Source organism: Zonotrichia leucophrys, chromosome 14 (genome assembly GCF_028769735.1).
Source record: "Zonotrichia leucophrys gambelii isolate GWCS_2022_RI chromosome 14, RI_Zleu_2.0, whole genome shotgun sequence".
Lineage (NCBI taxonomy): Eukaryota > Metazoa > Chordata > Aves > Passeriformes > Passerellidae > Zonotrichia > Zonotrichia leucophrys.
The window spans coordinates 662,907-684,491 of NC_088184.1; the positions used below are offsets into that span (position 1 = coordinate 662,907).

Sequence of the window (21,585 nt, forward strand, 5' to 3'; positions counted from 1 at the left end):
CATCTCAGGGCAGAGGCCAATAGTCTGTGACAATCTACCAAGAGGAGCCAGGGATGGGAGGGTCCCCTCAGCTCAGAGAGGAGGAGAGAGGGTCTGTGTAGGGAGGGGGATAATCTCAGCTCATCCAAGCCCACGTGGTCCCACCCCACCCATCACCCCTCAACTTCTGGCCTCCCACACCTCTGCCCGTGCCCTTTGTGGGCACCCAAGTACCCATGGCACCCGAACAATGGTGCTGCAGGCCCTCCACAGCTCTGAAATGGCACTTCCAGCATCTCCAGCAGCTTCACCAGTGCACCTGCATGTCCACACAGACACCCCCAGGGCCTACATCCTCACTCCCCAAATTCCCTTGTCCAGAAACCCAACAGTGCCCCACCAGTCTCTTCAGCTGGAAGCTCCAGCACCGCCCTGGGATGCTGAAGCCCAGAAGCACCAGCCTGGAATGGGGAGTCACACAAGCTGCCCTGGGCTGGAAAGGGTAAAGTTTCATGGAAGACCATTAGGCTACAAGCCCTCACTGAGCCATTCAATAAGCAAGGCAAGGTTTGTGTGGAAAGGAATATCTATTGTCAGAGCACCTATTATTTCTATTTGTATTTATTAAGCCAGGACTGCTACAATCTCAACATGGGAAGATACTGGTGTCTGTTTAACCAGAGACTAATACATGGTGAAGAAGATATAAAAGCCTAGAGGTGGATCAATGAAAACTCTTTCTTCCTGTCACCTCTGCCTTGTGCATCTCCATGGACAACCTTGGCCAGTTCTTCCCAGGAGAGCACGCAGTCTGGCCAGCTCTGAAGATGCACACCAAGGCAGATGGTCACTTGGTGTCTCAACAGGAACAGGTGGAATTTTGTCAGTTGGTACCAGGTGAGAATACAGGCACACAGACCTGGGTGGATGGATGATTGCACATGATGGCTCCAGTCAGGCTGGCCAGTCCGGCTCAGGTTCAGATGGAGCAGGTGGACATGGGAGGGGAAAATGGTGTGTCCAGGTCTTTCTCACTGGGTTGTCTGGACTAGGCACCAGGACAGTGGCAACCAGGGGTTGCCAGCTCTGTCCCTTTCTCCCTGGTGGACACAGTCTTGCCTGGTAGTGGCCACCAGCACACTGCCAGGGCTTGGCTTCTCCCTATGGCACTGCAGCACAGCACAGGTCCTGCCCCAGCCAGCAACACAGGTCCATTTGAGCCCAAGGGGAAGCAGGCCTTGTAAAAGTTCATTTGTCCTTCCTGATGGAGGTCCTGGGGCTGGACACTGCAGCACTGGACAGCTTCCACTCAGCCTGCCCGCACACTGGAATGAGGGGCAGAGGACTCTGACCTCCTGCTCCTCCTGGGCATGGAGAAAGGCAGAGAGAGGCCGGGCAGCAGCCCATTTTCAGAGTGAGGAAGAATCATACCCTGGATGCTGGAGAAGGAAGAACTGCCAGCTGAGATATCAGCACTGGGCAGAAGACAACTGTGTTAAAGGGAATACAAAAGCCTTGAAAATGAGCTCCAGAATGCCTGGAGCAAGGCACTAATCCCCTTCAAGCCCCTTCAGGTGACAGGCACCCACAGGACCTTGCTCCACTTTGCTCCTCGTTAAAGGTTTGTCATTACTGCATTATTTTTAATACACACTTAGAGAAAAGGGCTGACACGCACACCCACCCGTGCACACGCACACAACAGAAAACCATTGCCAAAATATACACTATAGACAAAGAGTCCATTCGCACTATGGATATGTACAGAGTCTGTGGTGCAGTCTGGCAGTGCCCAGCTGGGCTGGGGCTGGCAGTGGGGACAGGGTGGGTGCAAACCCCTCAGGGCTTCACACACTTGCCCTTCTTCTCGCGCCGCTGCAGTTTCCGAAGGCGCCGTGTCCAGGCATCCCGCCACTGGATCACCAGGCTGTTCTTGTCGGCCATCAGTCCGGGCCGGTCCGTGGAGTTCTCGCTGATCCCCATCACCAGGTACTTCTTGCTGATCTGGATCTTGGGGCACTTGCAGGACAGGTCCTTCAAGTGGATCCACAAAAAGTTGTCACCGCGCTTGACCCGCTCGTCACGGCACTTGTAGACAGAGAGGATGTTGATGGTGAACTTGGCCCAGTTGGCCACTGTCTCCATCTCCAGGATGTTCACCTGGACCACTGAGGGTGAAAAGGGAGAGGCACAGTGATGGGGGATGCCTTGCCTTGCTCCCCAAAGGAAGGCTGGGGACAGGAACTGCCCTTCCCCAACAGCCCCACCTGCCCCATGCATTGCAACTCTGGGAGGGCTGATTAGGGGACCTCTCTCCATAGGGAGTGTCTCCCACCCCCTGGATGCTTTCATCTGCCCCACCCATGGCCAGCCCTCATCTGCCTCTGGGCCAAAGCCCAGGGTGGCTCAGGGAGGTTGGAGCTCCTTACCATAGTCCTTCTTGCAGTACTTCTTCATGTTAATCTTGTAGTTGCCCTTGGCTGGTTTGCAGTAGGAGTCACAGTCTGCAGCAGAAGAAGAGTGGGTTGAGCGCTGAGGGGCCTGGGGGGGCTCATCCCACGACAGGGGAAGGGGGAGTGTGGTGGAGGGGACGGCAGCAAGACCCAGCCTGGCAGAGGGTGGTGGGTCCTTGACTGCTCCTGAGCCAGGCCTGAGCACTGCTGGGGACAGGGGGCTGTCGAGCCCCCAGCTGCTCCCCTGGCACCTCACAGGAGCTGGGGGCTCAAGGACCAGCACGAATGGCTGATACCACATCAGCTGGGGGGAGGAACCAAGGGACCCTGCGTGCACTGAGCAGACCCTGCCACTTGTGGCAATGGTGTCCTGCAGGATGAGTCAGCACGGGGTAGTGGAGCAAGCCTGGGGACTCCTTCCAGACACAGAAAGGGATAGATGGGAGGAATGTGGGTGAGGTGAGAGTGGCCCCCATGGAGGGCTGGCAGGGGCCATGCCAAGGAGTCAACAGAACAGCTGTGACCCTGCAGTGCTGGGGGTGTGGGAGCAGAGGATTTGGTGCCAGTCCCACCGCCAGCCGCACAGGGGACACATCCAAAGGCAGGTGTGACACCAGACCAAGGGGGTCGTGATCCTCAGAGCGGGGGAAGCACCCTCAGGGGACAGCCCCTCCAGGGACCTGTGCCCCGTAGGCTCCCACAGGTGAGGAAGGGGACTCGGGCTGTGGGAAGGAGGCAGGTGAGGGAAGCTCTACCATATCACTCCTGTGCCAGGCATCCCCTGCTCAGGCTGCTCCAGAGGGGCTGGGGAGGCCACCAGGCTGTCCTCCACTACCCTGCTGTCCCCCAAGGCTCCTGTCCTCCAGGAAGCTTTTTTCTGTGCATTTCTAAAGCTCCTAGATTTGCATCTCAAGCAGAGGGAGGGCAGGGAATGCCTCTTTCCTTCTCCCCAAAGCCTTTGATCCCCACAATTGCCTGAAGCAGCCCTGCTCTCCTTCTTTCTTTACCCTGCCATCTTCCTTTGAACATCTCAATTTGTCTCTTTCCAAATGGCATGTTTTTTTTCTGAGCCCATCTTTCTTCTTTTCTCTACCTTTTGCAGGTTCTCCCTATGGTTTGGCCCCATGTCCCAGGACAGAGTCAGCAGCCTCCAATGTTGGCTTTGTTTGCAGGTTGCCACAGTGATCACTGGGGATGGAGGCAAAGCTCTGGGGGAAGACGGGGAATAACAGAACCCTGTGCCAAGGGGAGGAGGAGAAAAGAGGAAAGAAAGAAGCCCAGGAGCACAAACTCACCCTGGGCTCTGCTGTTCTCCTCTCTGTCCAGCTCCTTTTTATCTGGGACTTCATGCCACCTGTTCCAAATTTGTCAGTGATAGAAGCAGTGCAGCATGAAGCCAGTTCTTGGCAGAGGAGGATGAGCTCTGATTCCCAGTTCAGCCCCCTGGTGCTGCCCTTCTCCCTGCCTGGGCTGGCAGAGCTGCCTTGGCCCTGCTGCCTGCCCTGAAGCAGCCGAGGTGGCTGCAGAGGGGGCTCAAGCCCCTCATATGGGGGGAGGCTGCTGAGTGTGCTGCAGTGCTTGGTGAGTGCACTCACCACTGCCTCCCTGGGGTGTGCCACAGCCTCGGCCTGGACCCTGCTGCCTCCCTGGGGTGTGCCACAGCCTCGGCCTGCTGTGCTCTCTGGGACACCCCACAGCCCCATCCCCATCCCACAGCAGCCCTGAGCAGCCCCAGCCCCACACACTGCTCTGCCCTGTCCTGCTCCATGCAGGGACTCGGGGCACAGCCTCCCACGCCAGTCAGGACAGGAGCCCCTTCCTCCCCAGCCACGGGCACAGAACCCACCCTGCCCCTGGCACAGCTGGCACAGCCTGCCCAGGGACACCGGGGGGGCATGGCTGGGCTGGCTGATGGGGCCTGGCCTGGGGGGCTCTGGGGTGATGGGGGCTGGCCTGAGGGGCTCTGGGGTGATGGAGGGTGGGAGGAGGCTGTGGGGCAGCCTCAGCCAACCTGCCACCCCTTCCCTTGGCAATGGGGATGAAGGAAAAGCAGAAAGAAATCCTGTAACTGCCCTGGGCTCCTGCTCACGATTAACAACATAACACTGTGATTCAAAGGAGCTAGAAAATGGTGTTGGGAATTAACAATTTAGGATTAGTTTAGGGATTTTTAAAACCACGGCTTTGTGCTGTGGAGGAACATTCCTCAAATGTAAAATTAATTCCTGCTCCCCTTATCTAAGAAACTTGGGAAGAAAAATATGTCCAAATAACTGGAAACATTTCCTTCCCTTGGCCCTGAGCACATGGCCTCCTCCATCACTGGCTGTGGGGCAGACAGGGCTGCTGTGGCTGGAAAGTGGCAGGGGACGTCAGGGCAGAAGGATTCTGCCTGTACCTCCCCAGACTGCCTCTCCCTGAGCCTCCTGTCCTGTTCCTGCAGGGTTTTGCTGTGGGGGCTCTGCTCAGGAGCTGCCCAGCCCCATCACACTGCAGGGATGGAGCAGGGTTCCCTCTGGCTGGGATGCTGTGTGTCCCATGGGGCTGCTCCACACAGAGCCCTGAGAGCCCCACACCCTCCACAGGGCAGTGGGGAGAGGAGCTGCTGTGGCTGCCTTGCTGCTGTCTGTGCAGCTGCACTGGGCAGCCAAGCCCCACGGAAGGACTGGGGGTCAGCACAGACCTGGCACAGCCCATGGCATGAAAGTGAACACCCTGACATGCTTCTGCATCTCCAGGATATGCTACAGCCCCATCCCCGACACTGCTGCATCTCTGGGATCCACCACAGCCCCATCCCCGACACTGCTGCATCCCTGGGACCCACCACAGCCCCATCCCCGACACTGCTGCATCCCTGGGATCCACCACAGCCCCATCCCAAACACAAACACATGTTTGGGACCTGCCAAAGCCCCGTCCCTGACACTGCTGCATCCCTGGGAGATGCTGCAGGTGCAGGGTGGGAGGAGGCAGCTGAGAACCAGAGCCTGGTGTGGGCATTGCCCATCCCTGTGGGCAGTGCATGTGGGAGAGGTGGCAGGTTTGCACATCTGGTTTACTTCTCCTCTCCTTGAAAAAAAAGGAATATTTTGTTTTAAGAGAGATGTAACTTAATCAGGTGCTATGGCTGCAAATCTTTTACTGCTTACTTTGAATTCCCTTAAAGCCTTGTTTTGCCTTCCATGAGTTTTGTTAATTCTGCTAATGGGGAACGTGGATTTTATTTTTTCTATGAAGTGGAAAATATTTTAAGAGAATAATAATAAAAATGATGAGAAGTGGATGCAGGACGTTTCATCACCAAGCCAGTTAGTTGCTCAGGCACAGACATCAAAGCTGGACCTCAAAGGCTTTGGAAGATTGGGAAGGCAGAAGAAAGCTGGGAAAAGTGAGGCAGAAGATGGCAATGTCAGTGAAAAGCCTGGACACAGCCAGGGACTGAACCCGGCATGGAGGAGGATGGGGAGAGGGCGGGAAGCCCAGCACCTGAGCAAGGCAGCCCTGAACAATGCCCCCCTGTTCCTGCAGCAGCACCTGCTCCAGAGGCAGGGCAGGAGGGGGAAATGGGGGAGAAGGGGCTGGGAGGCTGCCCGAGGCACTGAGGCCCCGTGGGGAGTGCGGGCTCAGGGACAGCTGGGGCTCCTGGGGCAGGGGGGTACAGGGGGCAGGCAGGGCGTGGGCAGAACTGGCAGCTCTGCCTGCAGGGCAAGCACATGAGGGGCAGGTAACCCTGGCAGCACAGCCAGGGCAGCATCACCCCCATCCCTGATCCCCCAGCCAAGGGAGCAGCAGGAACCCCCTGATCCTCCAGGGCACCAGCTCTGGGCAGAGGCAGCCACATTGCATTAAGGATATTTGAGCTAGAAGCCAGAAATCTTAAACCAACAAAGCCACAGATAAACTGGAGGCAGTTTGAGGCAGACCCGCTCTGCTAAAACAGAGCAAACAACCCAGCTCTCTGCCAGTGCTGTTATTGTGCAGCTCAGACAGCATTGTGAGACTGTTCCTATTTATAAAGCACTGGAGGGGAGTCACCTTGATTAACTCTGCTCCACGCTGCACTCTCTGTTGGCAATAAACCAGTCCAATCTCTCGTTCCATCTCCCTGTTTTTCCTTTTCCCAAAGCCTGATGTTCTCAGGTCTCTCCCTGCAGGCTGGGCAGGGCAGGCAGCAGAGGTGGTGCTGCTTTGCCCTGTCCCATGCAGCTTCCCCCAGCATCATCACTGCAGCTCAGCACCTTCCCATGGGGCAGGATGTGCTCTCCAGGTGTCATCGCTGCCCCTCTGCCTCAGTGAGGAGTGAGATCTGTGAGGATCCAGGCAGGGCTGCTCCTCACTGCCCTGAGAACACCCTGAGAACACCCTCTCCTTTCCAGAGCCTCGAGGGGCAGGGCTGTGAGGGCCCAGCAGTGCCCACAGGTGCTGGGTGGAGTGCCAGGCTCTGTGCTACTCCTTGGGGTGCACGTGTGCTAAGCCAGCACCGCTCTGCACGGCGCTGCAGGTTCCTCCTAGTGCATCTCCCCTCTCTATCCCATCCACACACTTTACTCCTGCCAGAGGAACACAGAATCATTAAGGTTGGAAAAGGCCTCCAAGACCAACGAGTCCGACCTTGAACCAAATTTCACCATGCCCACTAAACCACATTGCAAAGGGACGCATCTACTCGCTTTTTGAACACTCTCAGGGATTGTGACTCCACCACTGCCCTAGGCAGCCTGGTTCACTGCCTGGCAGCCCTTGCAGGGAAGAGATTTTCCTTGATGTCCAACCTGAATCCCCCATGGCACAGCCTGAGGCTGTTTTGTCTCGTTCTATGAGTTGTCCCCTGGGAGCAGAGCCTGACCTGCCCCTGGCTGCCCCCTCCTCTCAGGGAGCTGTAGAGGGGGAAGAGGTCCCCTCTGAGCCTCCTTTTCTCCAACCTGTGCCACTTCATCTCCTTCAGCCATTCTTCATCAGACTTGTGCTCCAGAATCTTCCCAAGCTCCTTTCCCTTCTCCAGACCTGCTCCAGCCCCTCAGTGTCTGCCTGGTTGTGAGGGGCCAAAAGTTCCATCTCTTCAGCACAGCTCGTCCCTGGCTCTCTCCTGCAGCCAGTGAGTTCAGCACGGGGCCATCCTGGAAAATGTCCCCAGAGGGCTGGAGAGCACATCCCAGGCACACAGCAGCCTGGAAGAGGCTGTTGGCATTTCCCACTACCAAGGCAAGGTGGTCTTGGTAAGGAGAGCTGGGGACATGGATGCAAACAGAACACTGGCTCTCCTAGAAAGGAGTAGGCTTCCTTGGGATAGATGTACCCCAAACAAGGCACAGGGAAGTTGCTCACTAAATATGAGTGTGGGGAACTGGAGGGGCCTTGCTGTCCTCACAGGAGCATGTGCCATGGGATGGAGAGGAGGATTGTTTGGGATGTCTATTCCAGTGCAGGGGCAGAGCAGGCTCTTGGGGACAGCAGGAAGAAAGGTGGCCCAAGGAGGGAAGGGGCTGCTTCTTTCCCAGCTTTTTTCCCCTCCCCCTGGCTTGAAATCCCTACAGGGGATAGCCCTGGGATGGCTGGGAGCAGCCACACTGCAGCACTGAGGGAGCTGCAGAAGGAAGAGGAGGGGAAGGAGGAAAGCCCTGCTCCAGCCCTCGTTACCCTGCTGGGTGCATCCTGCAGCTCTGGAGGGCTCAGCGTGGTGGCACTGGATCCAGGGGTGGCACAGCCCTGCTTGGTGCCACTGGAACGTGCCGTGACACAGAGGGAGCTCAGAGCACTCGGGTGGGACCTTGGTCCCGGGCCAGGCTGGAAGAAGGACCCTAATCCATCAGCACAGGGAGATCCATGGACCCACCCATTGCCCAGCCCCAGCCAAGCCTCTGCAGGAGCAGAAGTGAACCTGCAGCTTGTACTGAGATGCCAACCTTCCCTCTCCAGTCTGGGGAACCAGCACAGCTCTTGAGGAGCTCTGAGAACCATGGCAGCAATGCCCTCTAGCCTGTGCAAGGCCTGCAGTCTGTCAATGCAGCTGCCACCCCCCTCTGGGTGACCACAGCAGTGACACTGGTCCCTCCATGGTCCAACTACCCTTGATCCCATCACCCTGCACAGCCAGGACAAGCTGCTCATACCCAGACCTCTCTCTCCTCCAGACGTGGATGATGTGAACACCATGTCACCCACGTACAGGGCAGGCCTGGCAGCCTGTGCCCCAGCACAGGGGCACTGGAGCCTGCCTGAGACCAACCAGACCCCCATGCCCCAGCATCTCCCAGAGAGCTGGGGTCTTGGAGGGGCCAGGGACACTCAGGAGAAACATCCTGCACTGGTGCTGATAAAAGGAGGTGAAGCAAAGCCATCCCCAGGCACCCACGGTGCCATGTGCCGCAACCCCTGCCTTAACCTGCCAAGGGATGGTGAGGCCCCAGTGGCTGCATCCCTGCTCTCCTCCTTGGAGGCAATGGAGAAAGCCTTTCTTGAAAAAGTCCATCAGTCTTAGTCAGTTCCTTTCCAAAAATACACAAGATTTTAAATCTCAGTCGCATCTTTCACCAAAATTTTTTCTCAATAATTTTTTGCCAAATGGTTTGCTAGAGCTGAGCCCTGCCCCGTGCTGTGCCAGGGACAGGGACGGTGGGATCTGTCCCCAGGTCTCTGGGTGGCACTGAGGCCATGTGTCAGATCTCAAGATCTCAGTCCTGAGATACTGAGCCTCCGAGACCACCCTTGGGGGGCTCGGGACTCCTGGAATGTTGCCAGAAGTGTCTGGTAGCTGGACTTTAACCCTGCACAGGAGATGACAAGGATGAGGGCTTCACAGGGTGAATGGTGAAGGGATTAGTTAATTAGAGGGTGAGACACAAGGTTTAAGATTTATGTACAGGGGGATTTAGAGGAGTAAGATGGAGGAATTGGGGTGTGTCCTGTCCTCCTTCTTCTTCCTCCTCTCCTCCATCTTCTTTGGCCACGGTGGCACCTTTCTATTGGTTATTACTAAGAGTACACCGAGCTATAAGAATAGATGGTATTGGGGAAAAATGATAAATATTGTATACGTAGCAAGGGGTATAAAGATACGTGGCGGTCAGGGAGACAGTGTGCCCATGGCTGACTGCTGAGCAGATCTCTGTTCGGCTGAAAGAACATCTTTTAGATAAACAATTAATAAACATAAAACCAGAAAGAAGAACTGAAGCCTCTTCTCGTCCTTCGACACGCGGGCTGCCCCAAGGCCACCACGGGCCTTCCAGGCCCCTCAAACAGCCGAGATAAACCGGACAGCCATGGACCCAGCCAGGGACATGGAGCACTCACCTGCAGGTGCCTCTGTGCTGGTGACCAGGGAGGTGGGGTTGATGGCAGGAATCTCTGGAAAAGAAAGGAGAGGTATCTTAAGGATGAGATCCCCAGCTCTGGGGGTGACAGCTGGGCTTAAAAGCCCTCTGAAAATGGGCCACAAGGAGATTTTGCTGGTCACAAATGAGAAATGATGGCATGACCATTGCAGACTATTGAATAGACCTGGAGGTGCACTAACTGAGCTCAGTAAATCAGGCCAGGCTGCAATTCTGCATTCCCCAAGGGACCTAAGGGGTTGTGTGGGGATGTGTGCTCCAGGGATGGAGCTTCCCGAGTGCTCAGCTCACCTGAACTGAGTTTGGACATCACACAGGTGCTTGGCTGATCTCAGCACACCTCAGGCTGCCCAGGGCAGGGATAAATGTGGGAAAAGATAACACTTTCTCAGGACTCTTGGCAGCAAAACCTGGGGGAATTTCTTTCCTAAACTCAAATTTGGGGAAGAGCAGAGAGAGAGGAGCCAGCTCTACCAGTCACCTGCACTGCCACTGCTCCAGCAGCCCAGCAAAAGCTGCAGGGTTGGACATTGTTCTTCTGCCACTTGGGTCAAATTCAAATCCACTGTGACAATAAACACAGTTTTATGATGACCACAGGCTCTGGCCTTGCCCCAAAAGTGACCACACTCAGGGCTCAGCTGGTGGGGAGAACATGTGCTGTAGCAAGCAGAGACCCAGCAGAGCTGTTTCACCACCTGGAAGCACTGACCCAAGGGGTCACCCAGAGCCTCCTGTGCTGGGGCAGGTGAAGCCCAGGTCACCCCAGAGAGTGATCAGAGAGTCCCACATGAGCACCCCCTGGAGAACACCCATAAGGACAGCCAGCCTCTTGCTGAGCCTCCCACCCACCACAGACCATCCACGGGGAGTGGGGGACCAAGGAGCGTCCCCCGGGCCCGTGAGGTCCCTGAGTGCAGGCCAGGGGGGCACTCACTGATGCAGGGGGCCACGGGCGAGCGGCTCTGCTGATAGCCCTTGGCGCAGCGGTTGCACGTGAGCCCGGTGACGCCGTCCTTGCAGGGACACTGCCCCGTGGTCTGGTTGCAGGTCTTGCCAGCTGCACCGACGGGGTGGCAGTCACAGGCTGGGTGGAGAGAGAGAAACGGGTATGTGAGAGGGGAGGCACAACACAAACCCCAAACTGGAGCCAAGGTGCAGTCCCAGAGCAGTGAAGAGGAGGGAGACCCTTCCAGAGCACCACTGCTGGGGCTGGCACAGCACAGACCCAGCTGCACCCATGGGTCTGGACCAAGTGCGGCCCCACATGTGCTGTGAGCAGCACAGGCAGGAGGGCGAGTGGACAAAGGGGCTGGCCAGGGTATGGCCTTGCTGACAGGGATGCTCAGGAGGAACACCTGGAGCCTCTGCAATTCCCACAGGTGCCTGCAGCCACCGGCTCTCATTTATGATCTCATTTAACTCCAGGGAGAAGTTCCTATGGCAAAAGTAAAAACCATTTTCTTCACTTGCTCCCCTTCCTCTGAGCTTTTCAGTCCATGGAGCTGAACCAACACTGGCTTTGTACACAAACAACAAACCTTGTTTTGGTTTTAGAATGAAGCAGGTTTTCTCAATGTTTCCCAAGCTCATAAGCCTCGATGCCCCTCCTGACTCCTGGAGACCCTGAGCAAAGGATGACCCCACACCTTTCTACCTCAGTCTCTCTAGGGACAAGCCACACCTGAGGTGGGTGAAAGTTGTCTTTGCTCTCAGAAGAATGATCCATCATGTCACACTGGATGATGGACCCACTGTGGGTTGTCTGCATGGAGGGATGTGGGAAGGAGATGCTTGCTCAGAGGAGGACCTTCCCATCTGCTTGCCTGGAGCTGGGCTGGCAATGAGCTGGAGAGGTTATCTTGGCCTCCATCAGTGTAAGAGTTGAACGTGATTTCAAAGCAAAACAAAAACATCTCCCCCAGCCACCCCCACAGCCCCCTGATGTTACCGTTTCCCTAATTTTCACCAGATGGGACTGGTGAGAGCACCATGGCACTTGAGCCCTCCTCCTGCACAGCCAGAAACCAGAGCGAGCAGCCTCTAATGGGGACCAGATGCTCCATCCTTATCAGATCTTGGCTAGGACGAGAAGCGGACATCTTTCTGACAGGGATATTTTGGGGGCTCAGCTGTGATAACAAATGGCAGCGAGCAAGGGAGTCTTGGCATGACACAGGGCTGTTGGAAACACAGGGCCTTTCTTGGGCCCCAGTGGTCTGTTCCTGGTGTAAATTTTATGGACAGACATAAATCTCAGCCCAGTCAGGATCCAGTTCATCTAAGCTGATCTCTCTGCATGCGGTGGAAGGTGGATTTCAGCAATGCCGGATGTTTTACCCAGACCAGTAAGGCAGCTTTGCTCATCTTAAGTGCACAACCAATCAGTGTCATTGGGGTATGAGCTTGGTCTCTTCCAGACCAATCTTTGCCCACTTGCCCTACCACAGTGGGATTTCCCACAGTCCCACAAAAACACACTGTTCCCTCCCGTTGCCACGGGATGAGCATCCCAGGCAGGAGCGCTGTCCCTGATGGGTCCCGCACTGCAGCACGGTCCATCTGCAGCTTTAGCATCTCTGCTCTTCCTCATCCCAACAAAACCGTGGAGGGGTTGGCTCAGGGAGCCCGTCCCAGCCCCAGGGAAGGCAGGACTGGGGGCACATGCAGCTCTGCACTGCTGCCCACACACCAGGCCCTGCAGCTCCCAGCCTCTGGCTGCCAGGATCTGGCCCACAGAGCTTGAATGGTGGATTAAGTCACTAGCTTGGAGCTTAACTCATCAAGCTGTGCTTGCCAGAAAGCATGTCTTGCACCTCATTTTGAGGGTATTTTTGCATCTTGAGGCTTAGCTGCTACTGCTTCACCAGTTTTCATTGGAGAAAGGCTCACGGTTTACAGCTTTGTTTAAATTACTGGGATTAATGCGCAGCCATCCTTTATTTGACTTTTCAATTAGCACCATTGAATTAATCCTGAAGGTTGCTCTGCCTTTTCCATCCTCCCAGCTTTTCTATCCCACAGGGTCCAGCAGTGATGCTGGCAGTGGAGGGAAGCACTCCTCACTCACTGGCCGAGGGCTCTGCTCAGTTGGACACAACCTGCCCTGGTATTTCTGCGCCTATTTCCAGGATGCTGCATCCCAGCAGAGGCAAACCATGGCCGAAGAGTTATTTAGTAACACATGCTGGGGTTTGTTTAAATAAGATGTAGTAGTTCCTGGCTTCCAGGTTAGTGATTTGCCTCCTGAATATTAACTGAGCCATCTGCAGCCTGGTCTAGTGGAAGATGTCCCTGCCCATGGCAGAGGATTGGAACCAGATGATCTTCAAGGTCCCTTCCGAGCCAAACCAGTCTGTGATTCTGTGAGCATCTGCCTTCATTGCGATGCTCAGCCTCTGCCCTGGGCCAACGCTGTGGTAGGTGCACAAACCTTTGTTTAAACCCACAGCACACTGTTCCCATCCCCCTGCTCCCTGCCTGCTCTGAACACCCACTGAGAGGATGGATCCTTGCCTTGCCTTTTCCTGCAGGAGTGTAGATACCTGAACTGCAGGTATGAGACACAGCTTTGGAAAAAACAAGCCCAAATTGTCTTGTCACACCTCTGTGTATTTGTATGCCTCTCTGGGAGCAGCAGCTCTCCATTGCCAGCACCTGGGACCTTGCTCCTCCTCTAAGGAGCTCCCAATCCCAGCAGATCCACCTCTATATAAGGGAGGGGTGGAAATGCTTTCTGCTTTACTGAAGGAGGGGCAGCCAAAGAAGCAGAAGCATCAGAGATTTCATTATTAACTCTGTTCTTCAAGGGAGAGCCAGGAACAGGCTCCTCAGACCCAGGGTACCACCTTTGCTGCCAGATCCTCCTCAGCATATGCACCACGGCAGGGGTTGGCCCTGTGTTCATCTGGCTCAGCTGAGCTTTGCAGCTCTTCCCAAGCACAGCAAACCCTGCCAGCCCTCCGTGAGCAGCATCCCCCAGCCAGCCTGGCAGAGCCCTGCCCGTGCTTGGCACAGGGACAGGGGTTTGTCTGAGGGGGCTCCTGTCCCACTCCTCTGCTGCCCAGGCACTGCTGGCTGCCATTTCTCCTGTGCTGCAGCATCTGCACTCACACCATCCCATCAAATCCTGGGCATCCTGGGATGCTTTGCCCACCCTGTCCCCTTGCATCAGAGATACTTTCCATCACTGTAATGCTGCACAATTACTGCCCTGTGAGGGTGGTGGAGCAAGACTTGCACTGACAAATGGTGGGCACACGCAGGTGGGAGCGGCCAGGCCCCCTCTGCCTCCCCCATTCCCTGCAAGGAGAAGGGCTTAAGCCATAGCCAGGTGGGAAACACTGCAACCTGCAGCTGCCCTGCTCCCACAAACCATGCTATATTCAGTAATCCTCCCTGGCCCCAGCCATATCCAGCCTGCTTTTATAGGTTTTGGCATTTTTTTCTATTATTGCTCATTGGTAAGTGCTCTCTTTCCCATCTGGATCAGAAACTGAGCCCCTCAATGCCCAGAGAAGTGGTGCTGGGGGCCCTGGAGAGGTGAATGCCTGCAGGGCGTCCACTTTGCTTGGTATTGTGTCAGTTTTGGAGCAAAAATAGAAGGAGCTGGTCAGAAAATTACAGAATATCCTAAGCTAGAAGGGACCAAATACGATCATTGAATCCAGCTCCTGTCCCTGCACAGACACCCCAACAATCCCACCCTGTCCATCCCTGGCAGCGCTGTCCAAGCACTCTGGTGCCTGTCCAAGAGCTCTGGCAGCCCCGGGGCTGTGCCCATTCCCTGGGGAGCCTGGGCAGTGCCAGCACCCTCTGGGGGAGGAACCTTTCCTGAGATCCAACCTAACCCTCCCTAACCCAAAGAAAAGCAGGAACTGTTCCTCGGGGAGGGCTGGGAGGTGAGGGGCTGCCTCAGGAGATGAAGGGTGAGGTGGAGGCAGCACAGCCACCCCGGTGCCTCTCGAGTGTTGGGGCAGAGCCGGGGCTGCCTGCCAGCCCTCAGCACCTGACAGAATCCTCATGGAAAAGAGAATTTTGCTGCAGTTGCCCCAGTTTGGTGGTGCTGCAGCAGGAGCTGGGGGCTGCTGCCATCCATCCCTGGCCTCAGCAGAGCCAGGACACCTCCTAGGAATAGGACACAATCTAGGATGCTGTGCCATAGACCACTAGGATGCATGCCTTGTTCTGCCTCCTCCTCTTCCTCTCTCCCAGTGCCTCCCCTGTGTCACCCTGAGGATGCTGTCCCCTGGCACAGCTTGGGAGCTGGCTGACACCTGGCACAATTTGCATCAGTGGTGTGGTGCCAGGGGCTGCCATGCCCCCAGCCATAGCTGTGGCATGGCTTGGCCAAGGCCATGGGGTGGAACAGCTTGTGGACCCTGGGAACACCGGCTGTGAGGGGGACATGTCAAGTCAGCTGCTTGGGTTGTTGGAAATGATTAGCTCAGTTTGCTAATGAGCTGTTTGCAGGTAGGGCTCCTCCTGGCAGTGCCCCCTCAGCCCCACTCCCGCTGTGACACTGCACGGAGTGAAGTTCCTCCCTTCACTCCATCCTCTCAAGCATTCCTGGCAGTGGCAAGAATAAAAGGAGGCACTGGCACACACCAGGCAATGGAGGGCTTTCCTTTATTATATCCCAGCCTGAATGAGCCAGGCCTCCAACACCACTAATGCACCTGACAGGGGAGCCCCAAAAGTCAAATCCTTCAATTCGGGTCCATGCCCACAATGTCAGTGGTCCAAACCCAGCACCACGAATTCCTGAAGGCCCTCCATGAACACACGAGCATTTTCTTGCAGAAGGGAAGGGGCCTGGTGCCCATGTGGGGCAGAATGCACTGGAGAGAGATCTGAGAGGGACCCTGTTCTCCCTTCCAGGAGGGACTCACAATCAAAGACAGAAAAACAGGGATCAGGTATGAATTCTCAGCCTCTGAACAGCCATGGCTGACTTCCTGCCCATCTGATGTTCCAGTCTGGATCTCAACAGTCTGAGAGACAGGCAGGGTGATTTATCTCAAATTCTTTGGTGAAACTATTGTTTTGAAAAGGCTCCATAGACAGGCTGAGCAGGGAGAGGGAAGAGGAACCAGGCAGGCTTGGCCAGGAGTTAAGAGGAGGGAGAGGAGAGGTACAGGTCCCATGATGTTTGGCACAGGCTAGGCACCTTGAGAGGTCAAGCTGCAGTTTGATGGCTTGGAGCCAGTGTGGCTCCTGGCCAGCTCAAGGCCAGTCACCAGGAGCCACAGTGCCCAGCATCTCCCCAAAAACAGATCCCAAGAGCCATCCCACAGCTGAAAATCACAACATGGGGTCCAGCCCCACAGCCCACCTGGGAGATGTGAGTTTCACCAGCATCCCCAGCCCTCCAGAGCAGGGAACCCATGCTCCAAGAATACCGACAACATCCATATCAGAGACAGGTTTCCAGGACATTTAGTCACGTCTGCTTCTGTACCTCCCCAGCATCTCTCCAAACACTGACCAATGGAGATAGTAACTGCAAGCACACCAGAGCCCTCCCAGGCTCCTGGCAACCTGCTCTCTCCCTTCCAGTGATCCTCCTCCACCTCGAGTTGATGCTGAGCTCAAAGTGCCATCCCTGCCCGGTGCCCTTGGGGTGTAGAGGAGATCAGGGTGGTGGTGGTGGCTGGAGCTGACCTGCAGCTGCCAAAGTGAGCAGAAGGAGATCCCAAGGACGGGAAGGGAGAGCAAGGAGACCGAGAGAGAGATCCTGTCCCTCCTGTGCCCCCAGGAGCCCCAGCTTACCCTTGCAGGCCTTGCGGTCGGTGATGGCCTTGCTGAGGTCGCGGTAGAAGCCCTCCTTGCAGTAGTGGCAGTGCCTGCCCGCCGTGTTGTGCCGGCAGTTGAGGCACACGCCGCCGCTCTTGCGCCCCGACAGCTTGAACAGCTCCATGTTGAAGCGGCAGCGCCGCGCGTGCAGGTTGCAGTTGCAGGCTGTGAGGGAAGGGGAGATGGTGAGAGCTGAAGGTGAGATTCAGGACCTCTGGGGGGGCTGGAGCTGCCCTGGTGTCCTCCACTGCATGGGGGTTGTGCTGGGACTGGGATGGACACAGCACAGCACAGCTTGTCCCAGCGTGCTGTCCAGATGTGCAGCACCACCACCCCGTGGGGCCGGTGCCGTGGGGTCAGGGCAGAGGACAAAGGACACGTGTAGGAGGAACTGGCACCACTTGGCTGAAGGGAAGCAAGTGTGGGATGGGGGGCTGCAGCTAGGAGGTTTGGTGGTGCCATCTGAGCACTTGCAGCCCCATGGTCCCCTCTGCCCCTTCCCTGGCAGCTACTCTGGTGACAGAGCCCACCCGGCCTTCCAGCAGGACCACCCACCTCATGCCAGGCTGTGTGACAGCCCTCCCCTGCAACCGAGCCTCCAACTCTTTATGGCTCTATCTTGTGTGCATGAGCCACACACACACAGAAACCCACACAGCAGCCCCTGTGTGCTCACATCCCCGTGTGTGCATGCAGAAACATGCACGAGCACACATGCACACAACTGCACCCACAAACACATGTGCATACAGACATACACCAAAACCCCCCCAGAGATGTACACGTGCCCACAGGCAGGCACACACAGATGTGCACAGAAACATCTGCACACCCTTACACGTGCATGCAGAAATTAGCCCCGGGAAGCACACAGCCCTCCCGGCCGGCTCCATGTGTGTGAGATAAAAAGGCAAAGCACTGCCTATTCCAACTTAACACTCTTGCAAAAAGATAATGGGAACAAGATTTCCTCTGGCAAAACGTGGCGCCCTGCTCCCCCAGCCGCGGCCCCCTCCCCGTGCTGGTAAATTGAGGTTGGGTGAGAGCTTTTCCAGGCGCACTGTGAAATTCATTAACGTGTCGGCCCAGATTTAACTGCCTGGCCTGGCTGTGTGAAGTTGCCTCCCCGCAGCCAGCGGAGCTTCACCCGCACAGATCAAACACGGCCTGGCCTGCCCCGGCCATGGGCACGCTGCAGGGACAAAGAGCAAGCCCCAGCCGTAAAAAAGAGGGTTTTGGAGGCATGAGTTGAGCAGAAGGTTAGTGCCAGCACACTCAAACCTCAGCTGCCCCCAGAGCTCCCCTGAGTTATGAGATTAGTGAGAAATCACATGGCAGGCATCAAAATAACACCCCGTGTGGCTGTAGTGCTTGTTACTTTTGAGCTATTTTCTTTTTCCCTGGTGACAGTGGAAAATAGGGATTTTTAAGGCAAATTCTGGGTTGCGGTGTGTGGGGGGAAAGCAGCAAATACTGCCCAAGGCCCCAGGTAGCAGAGGATGCTGTTGAACTGGGGATGTTGACATTCAAACAGGCTTTGCCAGAGCTGGAAGAGACACAGTGAAGTATCCTGACAGCCAGGGTGCCCTTGCAGGCTCCAGATAATGGGACAGGGACAAGACAACGTGGGTTTTGCCACAGAACTGTGGCAAAGGAGCAGTTTTGGGGAGGAGAGAGGCGTTGTTTTCCCCTTGCAGCACTGAAAGGCAAGTGGGGTCATCCCAAAAGGCAGTTCTGTGTCCCTCTTGGAATGCCCCCAGCACCCTCTGGGGAAGGAGAAAGGCTGGCAGCCCAGAGGGGAGGCGACGGGCAGTGGAGGAGAACTCTTGGGTAAATGATTTGCTGCCCTCGGTGCAAGTCCCTCTCTGCCGCCAGTTTAATTGGTGACAGAGTACTGGCAGGGCCTTCTCCTGGCATCACTGACCCTGGCACATCCTGATCTGCCCCAGAACATTTCCCTCAGGACGTGCTGCAGGCCCTCTGCTGATGCCAGGAGCTGGTTTGGGGAAGAAGCCTGCCCTGGTGGCCCAGCATTGTTCCCTCTCCTGCAGGCATGGTGTCAGAAGCTGCCAAGCCGGGATTCCAGAGCCAACAGGGGAACCTGGCTGGGCCTGGCCACCCCGGCTTGGGTGGCTGTCCCCACTGGGGCAGGGTCACAACAGCACGCATGGCAATCCCCTCACGCCCTGGCGCAGCCATCCAGAGCTAATCAGGGCAGACAGGTCCCCCCTTACCCTGCTAAATACTCTCACTGTTCCTCAGTACTGAGGCACTTGTAAGCTCTGTCTGTCTCCCGTTAATCACTAATTAAAGGCTTGAATGTTCCCTGCTGTTTGGGGTATTAATAAGAATTTAATTGCACAGTTTGGGGCTAATTACCTGGTAGCTTGCTTCCGCCCTTGTACAGTATGCCCAATTAAACAATCATATGATCAATTAAACAATCACAAGATCTAATAATTTGCAATAATAGACTGATTTAAACGTTGACACCTTGCAATGGAGCAATCTTTTGTCTCCCTTTTGATGATGTTTGAACCCCTTCCCAGGCCCTGGCCACCCTAAAACCTCTCCTCCTCCTCCAGGGTACTGCAGATGTAGGAGCCTGGAATGACAGCACGAGGGGCTTTGGGACAGAGACCCTGGCAGGGGATAGGCAGCACCATGCACCGAGGCACACGTGGGGCAGGCGGTGGAGCCCGCAGGGCAGGAGCAGGGCTCACCGCCCCTACAAGTTCCCTGGGAATAATTAGGGAAGGCAGCCGGATCAGCGAAACCCTAGACCCGCTGCTGCTGCTGCCAACCCGCAGCGGATTTGAGCTACGCCCCTGCTTTGGCTGGAGGAGAGCCTGGCTGGGACACAGGGCAGGATGAGGCCGCACCTCTCGGTTCCACGGCAGCCGAGAGCAGAACAGCCCCTTTGCTTTCATCCACACTGTCCCTCCGTCCTGGGGAAGGTGCTGCGGGAGAGGCGCTCACTCTGCTCCTGCCAAGAAGCAGCAGCAGCAGCAGGAGAAGCCCCCAGGGGTGCGGGGACAAGGCCGAGACACTGCAGCCCCATCCCGGGCAGAGCAGGAGTCAGGATGGTCAGACAAGTGTAAATCTCCTCTGAGGCCTGGCCGCCTTCCCTGCACTCCTGATCCGCTGTGACTTGGAGGGGCGGGGGTGTCCAGGCAGTGGTGGCAGGGCCATGCTGCCCTCCTGCCCACCTCTCAAAGCCAATCGCCCTCCCCCTGTGCTCCAGGGGTCTCCAAACAGGGGTGGCAGGGCCATGCTGCCCTCCTGCCCACCTCTCAAAGCCAATCGCCCTCCCCTGCGCTCCCCAGGAAAGGAGCGTGGCTGGTGCTGCCGGGAACTCGCTCGTTTCCAGCACGTCTGCTGGGGAGCAGGTGCAGAGAACCCTGTCAGGGGAACTCCCAATGGAAGGGAAAATGTACATGAAGGGGCACAGGGCACAAGGGAATTACATGTGATCCTCCAAATCCCACCACCGCTGCCGGGATTGGTGTTTTCAGACACCGACATCCCGGGTGGAACACCACATCCCTCCCCCGAGCAGCCTGCGAGGTTTTCCCAGGAGAGCGCCACCCCTTCCCCGCCGAGGCCCCGATCAAAGCGAGCCCCGGGCATTATCCTGGTGCTCCGGAGAGTGCTCCTGCCGCGGCGGCCACAAAGGGAACAAGGGCTCCCGCATCACCAGCGAGTGCATCAATTACTTCCAGTGACTGCCTCGTGCTAATCCGCTTCCCCTCCTTCCCCGGGCCGGGTGTTTGGGGCCGGGCTGCCCCCAGCAGCTCGGGGGTGCGCCTGAAACCGGCAGCGGTGGAGGTGTGAGTCTGCACAGATAAAGATGGGGGGTCCCCGGGATTCTGGCAATCCTGCTCCTGCCAGCCCCTCTGCCGGGATTATCCTTCACACAGCCTCTCCCAGGCCAAAAGCTGGGGGGATGCGTTGGTGGGGACAAGTCCCTATTCCCTGCCCTGGACACACAGAGCATCCCTTACTGGCAGGGCAAGCTGCCTGAGGCTCACGCAGCCCCTGGGCTGTGTCAGGAGAGCCTCCCGTGCCTGCGGGCGATGATCTCCAACCAGCAGGCACGGGGCCGTGCGCTCTGCGGCACAAAGCTGGCACGGTGCCCTCTTGCCAAGCCAGCAGCTTGGCAAATCCACTGTCACTGTCCTGGCTGCGACAGCCCCCAGCCTCCCTGCTTGCCAAACTCGTGCTGACCCCCAACACTGCAGCACAGCGATGTCCCCACGAAGCCACAGCCACCCCACGGCCGCCGGGCTGGGGCTCTGCCCTGTGCCCGTGCCCAGACCTCGGGCAGTCCTTGCCTGCGTCGCCTGCGCGTTTCCCAGAGGCACAAATTCTGCTGAAACAACAAATGTTTGTCCTCACCTCCAGCTGACTGGACACATGTCCAAGCATCGTGTCATGCTGTAGGACATCAGCTTGGCCCCGTGCTGGAGCAGGCAGAGACTCCCATGCACTGGGCTGAGAAAAACCCCCATGCAGAGTGCTGGGGAGCGCAGAGCCAAGAGCTGACACACCCCAACATGACCTGAAGCTGTACCAGCCCCATGGATCCATTCGCATCCCCGTTCAGGGCGCTGCGATCCCCCACCCTGCCCCTGGGCTGTCACTGAGCTGCCAAGCCCCTGCATCCACCCACTCTCCTCTTCTTCCCCCCCCCTCCCCAGCCACGTCCGACATCCACCACCACGAGCCAGCATCAGCGCTGTCTGACCACAGGACAGAGTCCGAAACCCCACAGCCCCCAGGCTGAGCAAAGGGAACTTCCCGGGCAGCCTCTCCTTTTAATTGGTGCTAATTGCTGCGTCTGTTCGTGCTGGCTGGGGAGATGTCATTGTTGAAAGGCACAGAGGGGAAGGCTCGGGGAGCTAATCCAGCTTTCAGCCGCTAAGCCCTTCGAAGGCGGGTGATGGAGAAGCTCTTTCAGGTCCCTTCAGAGAGGGCACAAAGCCCGAGAGAGGGAAAGGAGAAAGAAGGGGAGCGAATCA

General features: G+C 56.8%; 1 protein-coding gene across 5 annotated transcripts in view; it reads right to left on the bottom strand.

Annotated features, from left to right (window-relative positions):
• Positions 1 to 565: 565 nt before the first annotated feature.
• NTN3 (netrin 3) overlaps positions 566 to 21,585 on the bottom strand; it is a 33,348-nt gene continuing 12,328 nt past the window's right edge. For all 5 annotated transcript variants that reach the window (XM_064726234.1, XM_064726231.1, XM_064726230.1 and 2 more), the window contains 5 exons: positions 16,541 to 16,729; positions 10,707 to 10,856; positions 9,729 to 9,782; positions 2,409 to 2,483; positions 566 to 2,147 (listed from right to left, as the gene is read on the bottom strand). In XM_064726234.1, coding sequence (XP_064582304.1) covers positions 1,819 to 2,147; positions 2,409 to 2,483; positions 9,729 to 9,782; positions 10,707 to 10,856; positions 16,541 to 16,729 — 797 coding nt within the window. In that variant the 3' untranslated portion in view covers positions 566 to 1,818. The remainder of the gene's footprint in view (positions 2,148 to 2,408; positions 2,484 to 9,728; positions 9,783 to 10,706; positions 10,857 to 16,540; positions 16,730 to 21,585) is intronic.